General features: G+C 47.3%; 1 protein-coding gene across 5 annotated transcripts in view; it reads right to left on the bottom strand.

Annotated features, from left to right (window-relative positions):
* Window positions 1-12279, bottom strand: part of St8sia5 (ST8 alpha-N-acetyl-neuraminide alpha-2,8-sialyltransferase 5) — a 69091-nt gene extending 56812 nt beyond the window's left edge. For all 5 annotated transcript variants that reach the window (XM_036204590.1, XM_036204591.1, XM_036204592.1 and 2 more), the window contains exon 1: window positions 12146-12279. In XM_036204590.1, the coding sequence (XP_036060483.1) occupies window positions 12146-12276 (131 nt within the window). In that variant the 5' untranslated portion in view covers window positions 12277-12279. The remainder of the gene's footprint in view (window positions 1-12145) is intronic.
* Between the last annotated feature and the right edge of the window lie 6814 nt (window positions 12280-19093).

Raw genomic sequence — 19093 nt, 5'->3', positions numbered from 1 at the left:
AGGAAAAGGAGTTTCTGATTTCTTTCGAGTGCATCCAATCACTTGATGCCTAATGGGAATTCCTGTGCTGGGTCCTGAGAAATGAGAGGAAGAAAGCACCTCTTACCCAGGACCTTACAGGCTGTGGGCCTTCACATAGGTTCCTCTATGCGGTAGGTCGGGTCCTCAATGTCCTACAAAGACCCTCCTGTAGAAGGTCACCAGCCTGAGGTGTTATTGAAAGACTGTAGAATCTTTAGGGGTGGGTCTTAGATACTGTTCTGTTGCTGAGAAGAGATACTGTGAGCACAGTAACTCTTACAAAGGAAAGCATGTAACCAGGGGCTTGCTTACAGCTTCAGAAAGTTAGTCCATTGTCATCATGGCAGGAAACATGGTGGCATGCAGGCATGAGGCTGAGATCTACATACTGATCCACAGGGCAACTGGCAGAGAGAGACAGAGACAGAGACAGACTGGGCTTTGACTGAGCTTTTGAAACCTCAAAGACCATCCTCAATGACACATCTTCCAACAAGGCCACGCCTCCTAATCTTTCCTTAACAGTTTACCAACTGAGGACTAAGCATGTAAATATTTGAGCCTATGGGGGCCATTCTCATTCAAAGCTCCACAGGTGGGGTCTGGAGGAAGGAGGTTGGGTAATTGGGAGTGTGCCTTTAAGGGTATACTGAATTCCAACCACTTCTCTCTCTAGTGCTCCCTGGCTATCATGAGGTGAGCATCCTCTCCCCTACCGGCTTCCACCAAGACTTACTATCTCACCATAGGCCAAAGCAACAACATACTCAACCATGCACTGAGCTCCCAAATCTGCAAGTCTCAGGACCGCTGTCCCCATGGCAGCTGAACAGGACATTTACCATCTGTGCACGAGGGTGAAAGAGAGAAGGCTGTGTCTGTTGAACGGGGCTGAAGCATGGGGTAAATAGTGTACCCTCACTTTAAAGTTAGAGCCTGGCACATGGCTCTTCATCAATATTTACAGTAATAAATATCACCTGATGAGCCCTTCTCCTGGTGGGTGTTCAGTAGGATAATCATCAGGGTTAAAAGCTACGTGGGGAAATTTTTCGGTGAGAGGTAAATGAACTTGAATAAAGAGGAGAAGCTAAAACTTTCCCCCAAAAGAACATGGTTCAAAGAGGCCTGGAGAGAGATAGGCAAGAAAGAAGACATGGAATACAGGAGTGCATGGGGGATATCACCACAGCCCTGAAGGACACTGGAGAAAGAACAGAAACTCCAATTCCCCTTTGTTCAGAGCACATAGCAGGGCACAGCACCATGCCAGAGGAAGCCCTCCACTCAGGCTCATGCAAGAAGAGGCCTGATACAGAGGGCAGGCTCTCCACATACTTTGTTCACTGGCTCCTCTCTAGCCCCACTCTCAGCCCTATAGCAGATGCTCACAACCAGCTGGTCTGACCAACCAAGCGGTAAAGCCAACAGCATAGCTCTTGCCCCAGACCACAGTCTGCTCACTCCCCTTTCTCCTTTTTAGGACATCCCACCCCACAAGAGCCACACTCTGGGTAGACAGATCCACCCGCCATGGCCCCAACCTTTTGGGATGCGTCTGTTTCTTTGGGAAACGGAACATCGAGCTTTGTCGCTGAGACAGAATGGGGGGCGGGGGGCCTGGCTCCATAATAAGAGCCTCAAAATACACGCGAAGGCTGGGCCCAGAGGCGGGCTGTCCTTTTCCTTGACCCAGTTTCCTAACCTCAAGTCTCAGGTGTGCACCAGCCACATGGTGCAGCCTAGATTTGTACCCTGGAGGCACCAGAAAAAAAGGAGGCTGGGCCGTATATACGAGTCCTCTACACTTGGCACCATCAGAAGAGATCTCGGGTCTATTCACTATACAGACACAGAAAGCCACAGCACACTACTGGGCATAGCGCTGAGTACAGCCAGCACGCATGTGTGCAAGGAATCCAGGGGACCAAGGAACACTGTGGGCTGAGAATGGAAGGAGTGGGAGGACTTAGGTGGCCAGGCAGCTAGCTGGGAACAGGAGCCTTGGGCACAGCATGAGCTAGGGCAGATGTCTCCTGCATGCGAAAGACGCTTGGCTGAGAACAGAGACACTAGGCTTCAGGCTGACTTCCAGCACAAGCTGACCATCAGGAGGGAGACTTCCATAGGGGTGTATGGGGTGGGCAACAAAGTCATTCAAAGAGTTCAGTTCCCAACAAAACTGTGAATACACTGCCTGGCGGTGCCGTGGTGTGCCTTCCACCCACAGGAATTAAGGCCCCTTCCTCATCTGCAGGGCATACCATCAGCCCTCAGCTCTCAGCACCCCTATCCCACCTTGGAAATGTCTTAGATAAGTCTCCTTCCCCAAGACTGGGTCCTGTTCCAGGGACAGCCCTGAGCCAATAACTGATCCACAGAGCCAAAAGACCTACCCTCTCACTCCAAATCTGGGCAAATGTGAAGCCCCACCCCGTGTTCGGCTGAGGCTGCCTCTGTTTCCCCCTCTTTCTCCTCTTCTTTGGTCTTGACTCCCAAAGCTCTCCTCAGTAGACATCCTGCATGCTGACGTCTGGCACAGAGCCTGCTTTTCAGAGAGCCCAGCTCCATCTGCTGTACCCTTCTACACAGATACTAAGACAACGATGAAAACATCCCTAAGTGTCTTCTTAAGCACATGCAGATGACAAGGAAAGAAGTGAGGGTGAGTCTGAAGACAGAGCTACCCAGGGGACATCAGCCAATTCCAGGAACCCGTGGGACCCACACAAGAGTACCAAAGTGTCCTACCTAAGGTCAAGCTAGAAACTTCTGCCTAAAGTCAAGAACACTACTCAGAAGGCAAGAATGAGATTGGGAGAAGAAGGATATGGGAAACACAACAAGATGGCAGAAATTAATCCTTAGTTGTCAGTAATCACAGCAAATACACATGTGTTAAGCTATCTAAGTAAAAAGCGAAGATTATGAAAATGGACACACCAACTGTGACTGCACCCTGGTTGCAACAGGCATAAAATAAAACATGCAAACGTTGAAGAGAGGTGGCCAGCATCACGAGTACCATCTTCTCCCGACACATTTTGAGCCAATACAATTTTTAAAAGAAATCCAATGAGTTGTATAGACTTTGGGTCTGGCTTATTTTGTGTGTGGTATTTTTATTTATTTGCAAAGGCTTTTTGGCTTTTGGTTTTTGGTTTTGGTTTTGATTTTTTGAGACAGTGTTTCTCACAGCCTTGGCTGTCCTGGAACTCACTCTATAGGCTAGGCTGGCCTTGAACTTAAAGATTCTCCTGCCTCTGCCTCCTGAGCGCTGGGATTAAAGGCATGAACCACCACCTGGCTTTTTTTTTTTTAATTTGCAAAGTTTTATAATAAAATTTATTTGAAGTTTTTTTTTTAAGAAGGTAAAAGAAGCCAGGCATAGTGGCGCACACCTTTAATCTCAGCACTCAGAAGGCAGAGGCAGGTGAACCTCTGTGAGTTCAAGGGCAACCTGCTCTACATAGTGAGTTCCAGGACAACTTAGGCTATTTTGAGACCCTGTCTCAAAAAACAAAAAACAACAACAAAAAAAGGAGGAGGAGGCTAGAGGAGGAGGGTAAAGGGAAGGGGAACAGGAAGAGAAGGGTAGAAAAATAGGAGGAGGAGGAGGGAAAAAGAAAAAATGGGAAATTCCAAACATTTCTAAATGCATAGATACCAGTGGTAGGAGCTATATGTCTTTAAACACATTTTAAAAATCTCATTGTGCCTCAGTTTCCCCATCTACAAAATGAGCATATAGTCGTTGGTATTGCCATCATCCCCCAGCTGAAGAGGTATAGTTGAAGAAGTACTTTCCTACCTTAATGGCTTATATAGATAGTAAGAAAGACTGACTACTAAATAGATAAGTATCCAACATAGGAAGTTAGAAAAGTACATGACAGAACACAACCAACGCATAATCACAAATGAAACAGTAAATGCTCAAGAGAAAATCAACACAGGAAAAATCGCATCATTTACACAGATTAGCAAAACCATATAAAAAGCAGATGGAAAGCTAGCTCAACAGTTGAGAGCGCATCCTATTCTTGCAGAGGACCCATTTCCTAGCACCCACATCAGGCCTGTTACTCTAACTCCGAGGAATCCAAAGCACTCTGCTAGCCTCCTTGGGTGCTGCAATCACATGCACAAACACACACTCATACACATATTTAAAAATAAACCCAAGGATCTGGAGAGATGGTTTAGCTGTTAATTGCACTTACTGCTCTTTCAGAGAACCTAGGTTAAGTCCTCAGCATCCACACAGTGACTCATAATCATCCATAACTCCAATCCAGGGGATCTGACCCCTCTTCTGGCCTGTGGGGGCACTACATGCATGTGGTGCACATGAATACATGAGGCAAAACATTTATACACATAAAATAAAAATAAGTAAGTCAATCCTGGGGCTGGAGAGATGGCTCTGCAGTTAAGAGCACTCGCTGTTCTTCCAGAGGTCCTGAGTTCAATTCTCAGCAACCACACATGGTGGCTCACAACCATCTGTAATTCCAGTCTCAGGGGATCTGACTCGTTTTGGCCTCTGAGGGTACCAGGTACAATATGGTGCACAGACATACATGAAGGCAAAACACCCATACACATAACAATAAATGACTTAATAAAATTTTAAAGTAAATAAAATGGAAAGGATAGTTCATAGAATGAGAGAAATGCCTTGTCAATGTCTTAGTTAGGGTTTCTATTGCTGTGAAGAAACACCATGACCAAAAAGCAAGTTGGAGAGGAAAGGGTTTATTTGACTTACACTTCAGCATTGTTGTTCATCACTGAAGGAAGTCAGAACAGGAACTCAAGCAGGGCAGGATCCTGGAGGCAGGAGCTGTTGCAGAGACCATGGAGGGGTGCTGCTTACTGGCTTGCTTCTCATGGCTTGCTCTGCCTACCTTTGCATAGAACCCAGGACCGACAGCCCAGAAGGTTCACACATGGCCCAGTGTGGAATGGTGCAGCTACTTTGGAAACATCTACAACTCCTCCCATGGTGCACACCAGCTACCCCAGATCAGTAACTCCACTCAGACACAAAGCCTGGAGGAACAAAAACACCACCCCCACAGAAAACCTGCACACCAACTAGACATCACAGCAAACATACAGAAACAGCATCAAGACCTGTAACTTGAAGGATAGATAAGCAGCCCCCCACCCTCACCCCGTCCCCCCGCATCTCACCAGCCTCCAATCCCAGAGGCAGCTCCTTTCTACTCATGAGTGCGGGCATTTGTTCCTCAAGGAGCCCTTTGTGCTCAGCCCACTGTCACTCTGTTCCCTTCTGTTCCATCCAGCTCTGTCACACTGATCAGAGAAGGGACCGTGGTGAGGTCCTAACCCAGGGCCTTGCAAACGCCAGGACCTTTGCACACACCAGCTCTACCACTCAGCTACACCCATAGTCCTAAAGACCAGTATTTTTCTAACTAAAGGTGTACTCCCAATAAAACCAAATTTAATGGATTATTCTCAGATTTAAGAAACAAACAAACAAACAACCCCCCCCCCATTTTTTTTACTATGGTACAATACACAGCCTGGGGCCAGCAAGATGGCTCAGCATATAAGGTTCCCTGTGGCCACACCTGACAGCTGGAGTTTGTTCTCTAGGATCCACACAGTAGAAGGAAAGAATTGACCTCCAACAAGTTGTCCTCTGACCTGCACACTTATGCCATGGCACCTGCACACATACACAGGCAATAAATAAATAAGTGTAAGAAAAATTAAGTAATCTGAACTTGGCCATTTTATTTTTATTTTTATTTTTTTGGTTTTTCAAAACAGGGTTTCTCTGTGTAGCTTTGAGCCTTTCCTGGAACTCACTTGGTAGCCCAAGCTGGCCTTGAACTCACAGAGATTCGCCTGGCTCTGCCTCCCGAGTGCTGGGATTAAAGGCATGCGCCACCAATGCCTGGCTTTTTTTATTTTTATTATTTATTTTTTTTTTTTGGTTTGAACTTGGCCGTTTTACCCAGTTATGAGTGCACAGCCAGGAACAGGAAGCTTATCCATTTTGTTTTTTTCTTCTTCCCCAACAGAATTTTTTTGCCTATTAAGTGATGACTAATATCTCATTCTCCTCAAAGCATTCAGCAACCACCTTTCTACTTCCTGTCTGTGTTTGACAATTCCAAATACCTCATCAAAGTGGAGTCATACAGCACCTGGCTCTTTTGTCTGTCTCGTTTCATTTAGCATAATAGTTTCAAGGTTTATCCATGTTGCAGTCTGTGTTAAAACCTTCTTCTTCTTAAGGCTAAATAATAGTTACTTATATATGGGGAGAGAAAGAGAGAGAATATGACTGTAACCCCAGCTGGCCTGGAACTTTCTGGGATTAAAGGTGTATGTCTCTGCTTCCATTACATATACATTTAATGAAATGGAAAAGTGGGTGTTGGAGATTGATTGGATCCAGGGCCTCATGCTATGCAGGACACCATTACTGTTGAGTTACATCCCTGTCCCTAGAAAGTTCTTCTAGAGACTTTTTTATTATTTTCATTTTATGTGTATGTGTTTGCTTGCGTGTGTGTAAAGTGTACCATGTTTGTGCAATGCCCACAGAGGCCAGGAGGAGATGTTTGATCCTCTGGAACTGGAACTACAGATGGCTGTGAGCCATCATGTTGGTGCTGGGAACTAAACCCTGGTCCTCTGCAAGAGGCTGCTGAGACCATCTCTCCAGCTCCCCTACAAAGTTTTGTTTTAATGAAATTGTGTCAGAGCACATTTCTCACAGTAAATCCAGCTATTCCTTCACAGAATGTTTGCCATCCCCAAGGAGAACATATTTTCTTACTACGCATCACAACCACGGAAGTTGAGAACACACTGACTGGATGGCGAGGGACTCTTAAATCCTCATTGCTAGCCTAGCTCTTCCCCTTGGTCATTTCAGAGCTCCTTTCCAAAGGGTGTCTGGCTTGCTCCAGACAGACTTCCTTTCATGTCCAAGGAAATACAAACTCAAACTCCCAGTTCTCCATTCTCCGACACACTCCTTCTCACACTCACCCCGACTGTGTTCTCCACACTCTGTCTATCTCCCTGCTGGACAACGCAGCTTTGCTCTGCTCTGTGTGGACTGCTCAGTCTCCCTGCTCTTCCTCACCCTTTGCTCATGCTGGGTTTCTGAACCTCCCTCCCACCTCCACCTGGGCCCAAGGATCATTCCTCTTTCTTCAAGACTGCTTCCAGTGTCCTCTTTAAGCCAAATAAACCCTTTCCTGAAGCAGCTCCCTCCTTGCCCCAAGGGTCCCTTGTCCATGACTCCATACAAGCCCTTCTGTGTTCCTCACAGCCCCTGAGTTACTTCCCTTTCTCCACACCCGGGGCCTTGCACACACTATCCTCAGCACTTCCAGTGGTACTCAGTGTACAGCAAGTACTCAGCAAGCACTTGGTGTACAGTAAGTGCTCAGTGTACAGCAACTACTCAGTGTACAGTAAGTACTCCGTGTATAGCAACTACTCAGTGTACAGTAAGTACTCCGTGTATAGCAACTACTCCATGTACAGTAAGTACTCCGTGTACAGCAACTACTCAGTGTACAGTAAGCACTCCGTGTATAGCAACTGCTCCATGTACAGTAAGTACTCAATCTATAGTAAGCACTCAGTGTACAATAAGTACTTAGTGTACAGCAAGTAGTCAGTGTTTAGCAAGTACTTAGGGTACAGAAAGTACTCAGTGTACTGTTGCTGGAGAGCTTTTCTCCAGGTCCCACTGAGCCCTAGCAGTCCGGTAGCCCACTTATAAAATGAACACACAGACGCTTATATTATTTAAATTGCTTGGCCATTAGCTCAGGCCCACCATTGTCTAGCTCTTACTCTTGTATTCAGCCCATTTCTATTAATCTACACTTTGCCAAGTAGCTCGTGGCTTACCTGTACCTTACATCTCGCTTGTCATGGAGGCGGCTGGCAGGTCTCTCTCCGCCTTCATCTTCCACTTCCCAGAATTCTCTTCTCTGCTTGTCCCACCTATACTTCCTGCCTGGCTACTGGTCAATCAGCATTTTATTTTAACCAATCAGAACAACACATTTGACATACTTGAACATCCCACAGCAGTTTCCCTTTTCTTTTTTTCAAAAAGCAAGGTTTTAACTTTTATACAGTAAAATTACAGATAACGAAACTAGCAGTTATAGTTACAACTTTATATATACCTTAGATATAATATATTAAGTATTAGACTCAGGTTCTTTAGGATAGGACACCTTTTGGAATGATCTTTGTAACATGCCACCTACCCACGCTCTAGACTTCCCTGGATTTTAGTATGTGTTTTTTGCTTGATATTGTTTGCATTGATTGTAGTTCCATCTTACCTAGGTCATTATCCCTCATTACTCCTGGACAATATTTGATAACCATTTCTTTATATATAGTCTTGTATTAGTTTAGAACCTTCTTATTTAGACAAAGGGGGGAGATGTAGTGGGTAGCCATTCCAGCCTTGGCCTGGAAGTTCCAACCCCCATTGAGGCTTCGGTAATGGTCACGCCCACAAGGTGGGACTGACAGAGGACGCTGAAGACCCAGGATCAAAAGGAGAGGCTTCTCTTGGTTCCAGGACCCTGGACACTGGAGGGAGACCAAGCAGAGTTCTCCAGAGAACACCGCCGGACTGTGCCATACCTTTCCCAGACCCTGCAACCTATTCCTTCATTTGTAAGTTACCCCACAAAATAAACCTCCCTTTTAACTATGTGGAGTAGCCTTAATAATTTCACCAATAGTGTACAGCAAGTACTCAGTGTACAGTAAGTACTCAGTGTACAGAAAGTACTCAGTATACAGAAAGTACTTGGTGTATAGTAAGTACTCAGTGTTTAGCAAGGACTCAGTATACAGTAAGTACTCAGTATATGGTAAGTCTGAAGCAGACATGGGAAGCAAACACATCACAACTTTGCTCCTTCTGGTCATTTCCTCCCAATCCATGGTATATGTCTTCTGCTCCACAGAGATGGCACTCACGAGGCCATCACACTGCTCCTTTTGTCTCCCACTCAGGTTCGTTCCTAGAATTTTAGTGGCTTATGATGGACCTTGTCAAAAGGTTCCATTGCACATCCCAGGGAAAGACTGAGGGTTCAAAATTAATAAGTAGACAAATAAATAAAACACATCAGCCCACATCACCTACTTCCTTCTGTAGCAACTTCACAGCACTAGACGAGCTTGCCATCCTTCTGCCTCTAACGTGGTCTTCAGGGTCCCCTGAGCTGTGTCCTCCCTCTGGAGTGCCTGTGTCTCTCCTTCTCCAAGCCTCCCCGTACAACACCCAAATAACCTTCCTTTCTGGGCACTTCTATCAAGTTACTGCCCTACTCAAGGACCACATGTGCCCCCCCATGACCTATGACCCAAGCTCAATCTGTCCTCAACCTTCAGAGTGCTTCACTGAAGCCACTAACCACTGCTATCTGACGTGTTCTGATATGCCCGTTACATCATGGGATCCATCTTTTCATTGTGTCCCTACACCTAAGTGTACACCCATGCACGCACACCTACCCCTATCTTCAACCATCTGTTTATTATCCATACTTACTCATGACTTCTTATGACCAAACACAGATGTGACCCGTGCATCCTAAAGCAAACTGTAATCCCCACCTCACAGATTCTGGCCTACTGCAGCTTTCAGAACCACTGACATTTGGGGCTGAGACGTCTTGGTTGTTTGTGGCAGACAACTTGGGCCTTGAGGATTTTTCAGACATCTCCCTTGGCTTCATCCTCAATGACAGGAGCATCTCCTCTGCCCCTGTGACAGCCAAGGAAGGGCCTACTCTAATGTCTGAGGGCAAAACTGACCTGACAGAGACCTACTGGCCTACAGCATCAAGTAGGGCTTGCTATTAGTCCCTCGTGGGGTCTGCTAGAGAGGCGGGGTTCCAGATGACAACCTAGAAGGGAGTTCAATCCAAGGGCCCAGGAATCTGCATCTCAGGGCCTTCTCAGGGAGCTCCATTGCAGGCTTTTGCTGTTTCTGGATAGACACAAACAACACTCCCCTGGAGCCAACTCATAGCAACTATAATGTGTAACGAAATAGGACACATAAGCAAATGAGTCAGTCACGAGACACAGGACCAGGGAAGCCTGATGACAGACCAGAAATGGAGCCAAGTATGACAGTGCAGGTGAGATCAGGTGAGGGAGAGGTGGGAGGGGACAGTGCCATGCCTGGATCCTATGCTGGTGCACATCCTCTCCTCCATCCAGATCTTACCTGCTTTCAAGGCCCATGAGAGCTCCACCTCCCCAGCCAGGCTTCCCCAGCTTCTGCAGCCCATCAGACACTCTCCTCAGCCAGGCACGTCTTATCTCACTTGTGGCCATTTCTTTCCCCAGATAGACTTAATCCCACTGAGCACTGAGACCACACCATTCACTTCTTTATAGCATCCCTTCCTTGGTTCCCTTCAAGGATGGAACATATACCAGTCTTGACTGCTTGGTTGCATTAAGTAGAATTCCTGGAGGGAGGCCTGCAAGATTTTACCTGCTGTCTCTGAGTCTCTGAGAGATGGGGAATGGGAAGCAATCAATACACCTGCTGGGCTCTGGGCAAACAGTCCATCCATCCAAACTCAGGTAGGGTTTGCCAGAACAATTGAGCAATAGTGTGATTGGTACCTACTCTGACCTGATGTCCCTTTGCTGTCCCACTGGAAGCTCTATGGCCCCAACAATTCTGGGTAGTTACCAGCAGGGGGCAGAAACCAAGAGCTGCCCCACTGAGAAGTGGGTGCCAAGATCCAGCAAGGCTGCACAGCAGACAGTTCAGAAACCATCTTAGTGGGCCCAACCAAATCCAGCAAGTCAGGAGACTAGAAATTGTTTTTAAAGACTCCAGTGCCACACAGAGTACGTGAGCCAGTGCCAACTAGCAGAGAAAGTTGTCTGGGGAAGTCTGGAGCAGTGGGTGGCTGGAAATGAATGTATGAGGCAAGGGGCCACATATCCCCCAGTTCTAGGGAGTTACAAGGAAGAACAGCCAGAGTGCTTAGCTCTCCCACTGGGAGCAGATCACTAGCAGCCATGCTCACCCTCCCACTCTTTGGGCAGCCCAGACTGGGAGCATATGTGACCAACACAGACCCCAGGACTGAGAAGAGAACAACAGCGTTTAATTATTGGGGCACTTCTGAGATGGGTTGTGTGTTTGTCTAGACATTTTCATTCCTCTGCACTTGAACGGAAGGCAGTGAGTTAGACAGGCACTAGAATGAGGGAGGGGCTCTTTCCACAAGAGACTTTGGCAGAGGAGCGTCCAGAGCAGAGCTCCCACCTCCAATCTGGCAGGTAGGCGGCAGCAGCTCAGCTCTACCAGGCATCAGAGCCACAGGAACCTGGCATGTCAGTGTATCTTCCACACACTGAGACTGAGACTGTTCCTGAATTTTTGATTGGCATCTTCTGCCCTTTCTCTTCAAGGAGTTTGGCTGTGGATGGAGAAGGGATGAGAGAGCCCAACCTCTGTGGCTGCTCTGTCCTTCCGTGCTAAGGATTCGAAAGAATCCTCTACTTGGGAGGTCATCATCTTGTCTCACAAATCTAGAACTCACTGTCCCTGTGCATGACCACAAAGCAGCCACTACCACCCCACCTAATGCAGGGTTCCTGGGGAGAAAGAAGCCTTTACCTCCAAGGTCCCCTACAAAAATTTATGACTTGACAAAACTATGAAGAAGAAAAAGAAGCCTTTGACCCTCTGGTTGCAGCCAAATGGCCAGGGAAATGTAGGTTTGGGGAACAGAGCAGCTCTGGGCATGCACATGCATTTGTGGTCAGCTTAGCTGCTTGGCATTCCAAGGTGCTGCCCACGTTCACAACAGAACAAAGTTCACACACACACACACACACACACACACACACACACACACACACGTCCCCATAACCCCACCACTACAGGCACAAGGCTGGCGCTGTCCTCTGGCTGGCAGCAGAGATGCCATGAGGCACACCATGGAGGTACTCCGGCCAAGGGCAGACCTCCTGTCACCTGCTCGGGGAACGATACCGCTGGCCTTTTGGCTACCTTTAGGCTGGGTGTATTCTACCCCTCAGACTTTCTTACCTCTTGATGTAGCTCCTGCTATACAGAATCTGCTGCAGCAAGGTCACCAAGGCAAAGGCGCAGATGAAAATGAAGAGCAAAGTTCGGTTCCCCAACAAATCCCGGTTGGCCGAGGGGTCTGCGTAGCGCATCTTGGCGGCCCGGCGCTGCGGACGCACCGTGCGGGGCGGCGTGGCAATCTCGCTCGCTGTGCGGGGCCCCGGGGGGCGTTAGGTGAACTGTCACGGTGTGACCAGGAGGGCAGAGGACTTCGCGGGGTAAAGTTTCCCGCGGGCACAACTGGGGCCGCGGTGGAGAAAGGACAGGGCTAGCCGCGAGGAGATCCGCCGAGCCCCAGGCCTGCCCTCGCGTGCTGCTGTCTCTGGACACCGATGTCCCGCAGCCGCTGATCTGCCCGTGGAGGGGCGACGGCAGGTGCGCGAGCTGGGTCGCCCTCCCGCCGAGGTGACGACCAATAAGGAGCAGGGCCGGCCAGGCGGGGCTGAGACTCTGCGCGGCGCACCGCCCCCTCCGTGCTAGCTGGGGATCCGGGGCACCGGACGCTTGGGGCCGGCCGGGGGACAGCGCATCTGATCCCCCGCGCCCGCAGCCAGGTTGCCCTTCGGTGCTGCGGAGGCGAGGTGGGCGACGCAACCTGAGGACGCGGGGCTGTGGGGAGGAGGAAGGGAGCGGCGGAAAGGGCCGAGTTGGAATCGTGGGGTTCGGAGGAGCGCGGGGACAGGAGCAGACTGCAGAGCCAGCCTCGTCGGGAGATGAGCATTTGCATGCGGCGCGTAGGGCACTGAGTCACCGCCGCGGCCGCGTCCTCGCGCGCTGTTGGAGAATCCGCGGTGAAAGCAGAGCAAGGTCAGCCGGGCAGCCCTTCAAGGACGGCGTGCGCGGCCCCTGCATGCTAATTGCCCGAGGGGCTGTCCCCAGGGCCTCCACTCCGGACTCCTGCTGAGCAGAAAGTCGGGGTCTACCCGCCGCCCCTTGCCCCGCCCGCCAGGGGCCTCTACCCTCTCACCATCTGCAGCTCGCGGCCTTTCGTCAATAACCCTGTTGTCACCCAGACACTGGGACTTTGTCTCATCCTTGGAACTATTCATAGACCGGAGGTCAGCAGCCGGTCACCTTCGGGTACTACGGTTCCCCAAAGCTCTAAGAAGTCACTAGGTCCAACAGTGAGCACTCCGTGCTTCAGTGTAAGCTGGGGAAAATTATTCCAGAGATGCAACGGGAAAGCGGTGGTATCTCAGAAATCCTTACCCCCGAAGAATACCACCCCTAACCGGTTCCAGGCTCGCGACAGCCCTTCCATCCCGACACCGCATAGGCTTGGGAGTCAGTCACGTGCCCGAAGCATCCACTACTCAACTCATTCTGTATGCTAGGGCGCCCTTCCCAGGACCTTCTAAACACTCCCGAGATTCCTGCTTTGCGCTCAAAATTTGACAAAAACTCAAATCGCAGCAAGAAAAAGAATTTTGGGGAGAAATACCCAGACTCCAACTCCTTCAGCCTGTGCATTTAGCAATTTCCTTTTTGACCAGAAAGACCAAGGCATGCACACTAAGCTTCTATGATTAGGGAGCCAGCAATAACTGCAATTTTGTGTTCATTCACAGGACTGAAATATTGAGTATTATCTTTGAAGAATGTGTGTAATTTTCTATTCCCTGCACCTATCTGTGCATAGGCTTTTTAGCCAATTAGTGGGATAATCTAGAAATCTGGAGGGCTCATCATCGTCTGATTAGCATCCAATCCGTTGATGTTTTACACCTCAACCTATAATCGCTCTCACATATGCTAATGAATTTTCACCTTCTATCTTCTATCAGGGTCTACAGTTGAATGGGCCAAGTGCAAGTTACCTAGCCAGGTTTACCTAGCAAGGAGTCCTTGAACTTCAGATTTTCTGTACATGCTGGGAATGGGGGCCTATCAGTGTACCCCAACAACAGCACTCACTGACTTAGTGCTTCTCTCCTGCTTTCTTCAATTCTTGCTGTTTCTTTTCACAGGCTTTTGTTCTGTAGCCCAGACTGGCCTCCAACTTGAGATCATTTTCAATGCTGGGGTTAAGGTGTGTGCCACCATAGTACGCTCAGCTGTCTCCAAACTTTTTAACAGGGGTCTCTGCATACCACTTTCCACTGGGTCCTCCACACCCAAGTTCCAAGCTGACAGAGCAGGGATTTTTCACCTTTTTACTACTGACAGTCAAGCTGGTTACTTTATGCCAACCTCACGAAAGGTTAGAGAGGACAGACATAGAATGGGTCACTTGATGACAATATAAGCTTCCTATTCAGCTCTGGAGGGGAGCTCTAGTCTAGAAATTAGAGTCCACTGTCTGCTTCTAAACTGGTATAGTCAAAGAGCAGAGCAGGGAAGGGAAAGAAGGATTAAAAAGTTAACATTTTTGGCACATGGCTGGTCCTCTGTATGCGTAACCAGGGAGCAATGCATTAAAGAATGCCAGATGGCAGATATGCATCTCTTCGGCACATTACTGGGACCAATAGGGCAGGATGAACAAACAGAGAGTCGGGTTACTTTAGTTCTGGGAAACTAATTCTATTTTCAGATCTGTCACTGTTCAACTATATGGAGGATATATACAAAATAGGGTGGCTAGCCCTCCCTGCAGCCCTGGCACCTTGTTTCCTTTCTCACCCTGCTCATCCTCCCTCCCCATTCTGAGAATTGCCTTTGCATGCAAGCTTCCCTGTAGAAACAAAACAAATCCATTTTACAGCAATGAATCCAAGTGATCCCAAGAACCTTTTCATTGAAGTATAATACATTTACCAAAACAGCATGAACCATCAATGTATAGCTCACTGAATTTTCATAAGCTGTGCACAGTGATGTAACCATAATACAAACCAGAGAAGTCCTCCCCACCCACCAGGATCTCCTAAAGCTCCAATATGGCTACTATGTGCTCAGGTGTTCCAAGGATCAAACTCTAGGCATCAGGCTTCCACAGCCAGTGCTTTTACCCACTAAGTCACGTCACAGAGCCAGCTCTGACTCCTAATGCCAAGTTAATATATTTCCTGTTCATGCAGTTTCTGTAAATGGAATATTGTTTTTATGTCTGGCTTCTGTGGCTCACTGTCAATTGTGAAATCCATCCATGTCATTGTCTACGTATAGGTGTATGTAAGTGCACGTACACCCTCTTGTGCACACACCTTTACCAGTCATTCAGCCAAATGTTAACACAGGTGCCGCTGGGCAGAGGGTTTTCATATGGCATCAGCCTAAAGTCAGCTGGTTTGAGATCAGTAAGTTGCTCTCGATGGGCCCTGATCACAGAGTCCTTGAAGCAAACTGGGCTCTTCTATGGAGGTGATTTGAATCATTCGAGGGATTGATTTGAGAGAGCACTCAACTGATGACTTTGAAGATAGAGGAGACCTCTTAGCAAGGTACTCAAATGCCCTCTTGGAGCAGAGACTGGCTGCTGGCCAATAGCTAACAACCACAAAAAAAAAAGACTGAATTCTTCCAACAACATGAAGAGAATTCGAAGACGGTCCTGGGCTCCAGCTGCCCTGACCTTGAAACTCATCAAAAATAGACCTCCAGCTCCACAACTTGAAGCTCATCTGTGTGCTCCTCACAATCTAATTATGTGATCCTTTTACAACAGGACAAAACTGTTATCTAGTGTGAAGTTGGAGTTCGTGCAATCTTCCTGCTATATAGTACTGTAGCACACCTGTTTATCTTTCTTTTGCTTTGTTTTTAGGGCCTCAGACTGAACTCAGTGACTTGTACATGCTAGGCAAGCATTATACCACCATACTACTTACTACATGCTCAGCACTATCATTTCTACTGTGGATGGACATCTGGCAGCTGTTGCCATGAAGCTTCCAAAGACTGCTCTTTGATGGATGGATGCATGCATATCTATTGGGCACCTGTATTTGGAAGAGAATTTTTCAGTCAGTGTGTGTATGCTCAGCTTTAGTGAATACTGCCAAATGGTTTTCCAAAAGGAAATATTGTTTTTAAATAGATGTTTATTTTGTCTTGCCATCACCAAATGAGGTGGTGAGCATTAACCTTCTAACCTAATAAGGAAAAAAGAGCGCCAAAATTATTGAGGGACAGTAGCTGCTCCAGCGGTCCTTACTCTCTGTAACTTGCATGGATTTGCAGGGAATAAGATTGATGCAGGTGTTGGATACAGTTGGGATTTTGTGGCAACACCTATGGGGTGGATCTCCATCACTTGATACTCTGCAAATGGCCAGCAATAATCTAGTACATCTCTGCTGACACTGCTCATCTAGCCCAATGGCATTTGAAATCTGATTTCTTCAGATCAAACCAAAGAGTTATATTTAACTCACCCACAAATGTCTTGCAAGTCTAGTGGAATCAGAGAACTAAGGTCATGAAATGAACAAGTTTGAAATCTTTGATACTACTAGCAATGTGAGTCAGACTCTACCTTAGGCCAAGTTCATTCTCTGATTGTAGAATTGCAACAAACACTCAGAAGGACTTACAAACAAAAGAGTAAACACATGGCCAAGTGATCACAGTGCCAGATTCAGTGAACACCATTTTTATATTGTAATGGCCAGGAATGGGGACAGCTGCATCATTGTTTAAAACATACACTCACACACAATTAAGCCAAGAACAAATGTCAACACTGGCACAATCTGCTAAATTACTGATAACTGATGGGTATTACTCATGCTGTGAGCATTGTCTCCAATACAAAATAGAAGAGCTTTTAAAAAAAGGAAGGAATTTAGCAGTTTCTGTGGGCTTTTATTTCATGCAGCCCAACTGCAGCGTGCAATTATGTAAGTGACATTCCACGATTGTGCTCAAGGAGTGTGTGATAAAGGTGTGCCATTCTTGTGCCTCTTTACATTTGTGTTAATGAGTCAGGCCTTTAAGGGGCTGCTCTTGGCTTTGGGACAATGTTTGTGATAAAAAGCATCTGTTGCCATGTGAGCAAATTGCTCTGGTTACAGCCTCATAATCTACAGAGCTGGGCTAACCACCACAGAGTTTACTGCAGGTGCTAGGTTTTACCTCATCCATCTTGATTTTCAGTCACTTAGTGTTGTGTTCTGGAGCTATAATTTCTACTCCTTATTTACTTCTATTAATGAAGTATGGGTTGTGTTCCAGGTAATGTATAAGTCATTTGTAATCCTAAACCTTCCTGCCATGGCATCTTGAACCCCAGAAGCTCCTCCTTCTCACCTTCCAGCAGTCAACCCCTACATCAGAGAGCAGAAAGGTTCTGGCCCACCTCAAGTTTTCCATGCTCCCATAGCTAGCCAGGCACACCTCTTTGTGGGACAAGGTCATTTGGGTCCTACTTAGATGACATGGTAGCTTAACTGAATGTGAAACCTCCCTCTCTTATCCTAAAGGCTGTGTCCTGGGAAAGAAACATGAAATCCAGTTCTACTCTTTTGAGAAAGACCACTAGTGAATGGAGCTGAGAGAATAAATAGTTTGGGTGCTTATCAAGTTTAGTGCTCCTTTAGTACCTAGAAAGGGACAAGTGTCCCTCTATGATCATCCACTTATAAAGACTAATGAACACCCCCAGTCCTCATACCTGGCTACAGCAAGGTGTCAGTGTCATTTAACCATCACCCTAAGTTCTAAAGCTCCATGCATTCCATAGACATGGCGGGCATGACCCCATCATACAGGAATTGGTTTGTGCCTTCACAGGAGATTGAAGTCTAGTGAGGAAGTCAGATGGACAATCCTTGTAAGTAACTGGGACTAGGAAGGGCGGTTGGTGGGATGGACCACAAGGAAGGTGTCTAGAGGAGGTGTTTGGGGGCTGCAGTGAGATGAAAAAGGACCATCAACCAGGTGAAGAAGACAATGGGACTAGGTGTTCTAGGTAGAGAGTGCAATGTGAGCAAAGGCTCCAGTGGGAGCTGGGGCTCCATGGCTCTTAGAGATGAAGGTGGGCCAGAGGCAGAGCCTTGCAAGTTGGGACTCCATCCGTGGACTACTGCAGTACTGCATTGCAGCTAATCAGTCTGCAAGCTGATGGAGCAACACTGAGGGAGCACTGCTTCTGAGGCATAAGCCTTCTGCTCACTACAGACAGCAGACCTCACTCCCTGGCGTCCATTCCCTCACCCTATCAGTCCTGCCCAGCATAAGACTTCATTCTTTGCCTTTGTCCATGGAAGCAGGAGTAGTGAAATGAGATCAGTGCTTTGGAAAAGCTGTCACCATATTAAGTGACTCATCATTCAATTCATTTGAGATTCTTCGAAGTGGGTTAAGCATGTCTAGGGATGGCCCACTGAGAAATTATGCAGTTGCTAGAGCTCGTGTCTGGTATGCACTGTCCCTCCTGGGGCCCTCTGTCCTCCAGTCTCCTTGTAAAGGTCATGCTCCTCTCTGCTTACTCAGTCTCGCCTCCTGGGAGAGGCTTTGAGGACTTCCATCTAAACCCTCGATGGAGGGATTACCTGTAGTATCATCTGAAAATGTAGTCGATATTGTAATCCTTTCAAACTGTGCTCCCAGCACTGCAAAAGAAATATACAAACAAATGACATTTTAATCACGTCCTCAATCATTTTCAATTCAGTCTACTAGGGCTGGTTTTCCGAAGGAACATATACTTGATTTTCTAACAGAATTAATGGGAATAGGATTTGTTGTGTGGAATTTTCTTCCTCCTACTAGCCAATACTTAAGACTGATGTGCTCTGCCTGAGAACCGGAGAAGAGATCACTGTCCACAACACACACAGTCATCAATTTGACAATCTGGCTTTGCTATGATACGTGTTCGGCCTGATTGTCATTCTCACAGTCCAAATGTACAATGAAGAATACCAGCAACCAACAAGATTTCAGAAACACCACTTAACTGTCACACGTTTCATGAAACATAGTTTCTGGCGCCAGTGCTCCACTAAGTTGCTGTAATGTGAAAGC

Source organism: Onychomys torridus, chromosome 13 (genome assembly GCF_903995425.1).
Source record: "Onychomys torridus chromosome 13, mOncTor1.1, whole genome shotgun sequence".
NCBI lineage: Eukaryota > Metazoa > Chordata > Mammalia > Rodentia > Cricetidae > Onychomys > Onychomys torridus.
The sequence above is the reverse complement of the archived record's forward strand: the minus strand, read 5'-3'. Positions and strand labels throughout refer to the sequence as shown.